The 3974-nt window shown below is 31.5% G+C and overlaps 1 protein-coding gene across 2 annotated transcripts; it reads right to left on the reverse strand.

Annotated features, from left to right (window-relative positions):
* Positions 1 to 1612: 1612 nt before the first annotated feature.
* On the reverse strand, positions 1613 to 3763 carry LOC145090462 (uncharacterized). Of its 2 annotated transcripts, none has more exons than XR_013701588.1 (3): positions 3664 to 3763; positions 2581 to 2690; positions 1613 to 1922 (listed from the first exon to the last, which is right to left on the reverse strand). XR_013701588.1 is itself a non-coding variant. In XM_079028658.1 (3 exons), exons 1-3 carry the CDS (start codon positions 3676 to 3678, stop codon positions 1725 to 1727), a joined length of 318 nt encoding a protein of 105 aa, XP_078884784.1. In that variant the 5' UTR covers positions 3679 to 3757; the 3' UTR covers positions 1613 to 1724. The 2 variants fall into 2 exon arrangements, 1 of the variants encoding a protein (XP_078884784.1); XM_079028658.1 differs by having other exon boundaries at positions 2586 to 2690; positions 3664 to 3757.
* Between the last annotated feature and the right edge of the window lie 211 nt (positions 3764 to 3974).

Here is a 3974-nt window from a genome sequence, read left to right on the forward strand (position 1 = left end):
ATTATGACAAATTTTCAGCAAATGATGTTTTTGTTCTTTTCAAATTGACCCCGAATTAAAAGATGAGCTTACAACTATTAAAGATGAGGTTTTCTATCTAAACCCCTGATAAGTTAACAAACTGGATCTCTAATAAATCCTCATCTCATAATTGCTTTAATTTTTCCTTTGCGTGTAACCCAAAATAACTCTGCTATTAATAGTAATATTACCAATTGTTATGAATGTGAACACTATTTCTAACAATTGAAGTCATTATGACTAATGTATTTTTTTCACATGATGTAATGTAATTGGTATTGATACCGAATGAAGTTTGTATTAACGTTAAATATAGTTGGTATTGTATTATAATAGTTACTAATATCTAAAGTACAATCTACTATAATAAATAACGATCAATTTTGCCACATGTCAATCTCTCATGAGTTTTCACACTTGTCATTTTGTGATATTTTTAAAATAAGTAATATCCACGTGCCAGTTTTTTGTTTTTTCAAATTTTAAAATTAAAAACCAAATAATACTTATATTTATATATGTAAATTATTAAATGTAATAAATGTGATAGTAATAAACGTTCATTTCTTTCCTTATTTCAAAATTTTATTTTAAAAAATACTTATTTTTTACATTTTTAATCAACCCGTGTAAAACACGTGTTGTACACCTAGTTCTATTACCAAAACCAAGACAAGTAACACATGATTCCACTACCCAAACGATCCACGTATGAGAACACCTCATTAATGATTGTCCCACATAGAATGCCACATAAGCAAAACCTAAAGAAATGTAACACCCCATTTTATCATATCTGTAAATCATAAACGATTAATATAAATTCAAAATTTAGATATATTACTCATTAGCCTTAGTAATATAAATAAAAGTCGTAGCACTCGTAAAAGCGAATTCGTACATATATAAAACGTCCAAATCTGCCTTAATGAGAGAAAGTTGTGATTTTTTAAAGTTTCAGTGCAATAATGTGCACACAAAAATCGAATTTAAGAAGGGTAGATTATTAGGAGAAATAATATAAACGAGAGCTAAATACCTCATCATTAGGAGTTCGTCGATATATAGAACATCAAGAACAGAATCCGTATGTAGGAGTTATGTTTTCTGCAGCGATCTTTAACAGGCTAAGCCTATCAAAAATATACTTTATTCATAGTGAGAATTAGCTGTTCGGATCTAAAGGAAAGTTGCAGATCTCAAATCTGAAAATTCGAGCGCACACGGTGATGACGTGGCACCACGAGAGTACTGATAGGTTTTATAAATAACAAAAATCATATTTTTGGCAGAAAACATAAAACAATTCTCAACGGATCTAACCCATATATAAACGAAAAATATCATATAATTAACAAATAAGTTATGCCAATTTTATATCTTATATTTGAGAAGAATGTTAATTAAATATAAGTCTAGATCAATATCATCTATATTGCATTTTTAATTTTGCCAAAATTGCCTTACTTAAATTAAAAAGTAAACAACATAAATGACGATGCCGAAAACCGGCAGATTCATTTTAACAAAATTGTAACAAAATTTCTTGAGATCAAAACAAGACATTAAAATGCATAAAAGCAAAGAGATACTATTGTTCCCTTACACAAGATTCACGTCAAGAGAAAAAAGAGTCTGCAATTTGTTCCCCATAATGCTTCAGACATTAATTTATGCTATATACCTAACATTAAACCCACCAACTACTCATTCCGGGATCTTTTGTTTGTTCCCCTTTTGTCAGTCATCCCCGTTTGGCCATGGTAATTTCCTGTTTCTATATGAACCGAGTCCCCAACCTCCTGTTGTTTAAGAGGCGAATCACGGTTTGGGGTGGTAACAACTGCAGCTTTTGCTTGGTTGGTGGCAGCACAAAGATCCCATGGCTCCACATGAATTACCTGCAAGTCACCAGTAGATATAAGCAAGGTTGCAGAAATCGGGATTAATTGCTTGGTATTCTCCAACCGACTAATTTAGGGGTGTTTGACGGAAATTAGGGATAAATCGGGTTTGACAGGATTAATCGATCAACAAAAGTAAAAGAAAATCAAAAAAAATTCAAAAAATCAATTTCTTTTTACTCCAAACTTTTTTGAGGAGCGACGCAGCCTAGTGGTTTAGTGTTCGTTTGTGTGTGCGGAATGCGGGAGTTCGAGTCTCACCAACTCCATTTCTGCGCATTGTGTCTTATTCTATAAATGAAGTCTTCAAAAGAATTAACTTTACCATACAAAAAGACTTTTAGCGGCACAACTTGTTGTCCGTTTGCCATCTCCTTCGTTGTACGATGATAATTAAATTTAAACTAAAAAAATTTCAAATATTATACCAAAATGTTCATATTTTCGTATTTTCAAATTACAAATTTTCTAATTTTGAAGTACTAGTTTTTCTTAAGATATATTAATCTTTGATTAATTTTAATATTTCATTCTGATCCCCGATTAATCCCCGTCAATACCGATTAGTTTTTTAACCCCAGTCAACCATCAAACGATTTTTACAACCTTGGATATAAATTTGATTTTTAACAATAGAAAACAAAGGAGATTGTACCGAACTGTTCCATCAGCTAAGACAATGGCATGGGTAGGATGAACATACTGTCCTCTCTTTCCTGAATACTGTCCCTCAACCACAGTAACCTCGTCCCCATAACTGTATTTCTGCACATAAGTATATGTTTTCCAACAAAATAGATATTGATTTTAGTATAAATGAGGGTTTAAGGTAGGGTGTTGATCGAGTATAACTTGCGGGGTTTTTCAAGCAAAAAATATACCCAATAACCGAACCATATTAAATTCAGGTATTCGGGTATTAGGTCGGATTCGGGTGTAGGGTGTATCGGGTATTACCCGAATACAAAAAGCTTTAATAAACTAACATTACATCATACTTTTGAAAATCCTTTCATTATGTTGTATGAGTATAATATATATTGTAATAGAAAATTAAAAGTTAATCGGGTATTCGTATATACCGGAAAATTTATACGCATACCAGATATCCGAACAAATATTAAATTGGGTTACCCGAATATCCGATGTCCCTAACCCGAAACCCGAAATTGAAAACGGGTTGGCCGGTTTATTCAGGTATCGGTTATTATATAACTCACAGTGTGTGAAGAACTTATAAATATTATTACTAATCGGTTTACAATTATGCTACCAAATCAGTATATATGAACAAATTACTTTTGAAGCTACGAATGTTTGAAAGATTTTTAAATGACAAGTATACAAATTTCTAAATGAAAAATTGGACTTACAAGGGACTTGCATTCATTATGAAGACCATTTTAGAGGTATGCAAGTGGAATGGTTTAATCATGATGGAGATATGCAGTGAAGAAGAACCAAGCTTAGTGTTCAGTTTGATCAGAAATTCAGAATATTACTAATGATGCTCGAATGATATGTAAGAAAAACGTCCTTACTGTTTGATTTTAAGATTCCCATGGAACATGATTTATTATTATTATTATTATTATTATTATTATTATTATTATTATTATTATTATTATTATGTAGTATTCATAATAATGTCCGGAAATTAGGGTTTTTAGAACGATATTGGGAGAAGACTGAAAACACAGATAGAAATCAACAAAGAAAACATCAAGAAACTACTTACCCTGTAAACATCCATGAATGCGTTGTTGTTGTTGACGATTGTTTCCTCTTGGGAATGATTTGGTCTGGATCGATAAAGCAGCAGAATGGGAAGTTTTGAGTTTTAACGGGAGTGAAAAAAGAGATATTAAAAAGTAATTAAAGGCAATCACTTTGGGCCACGTTTCAGACTCGTCCCATGAGGCCTCTCACTCGTATTTAGGGTTTAACATGAGTATGAAATTACAAAAATAGCTGGCTAATTACTTTGCATAAAATAGTATAAAAATATCAATATTACAAAAATAACCTTAAAAATCGTACATGGATAGG

This window comes from Lactuca serriola, chromosome 2, assembly GCF_051521515.1.
Source record: "Lactuca serriola cultivar US96UC23 chromosome 2, Lser_US96UC23_V15, whole genome shotgun sequence".
NCBI classification, from domain to species: Eukaryota; Viridiplantae; Streptophyta; class Magnoliopsida; order Asterales; family Asteraceae; genus Lactuca; species Lactuca serriola.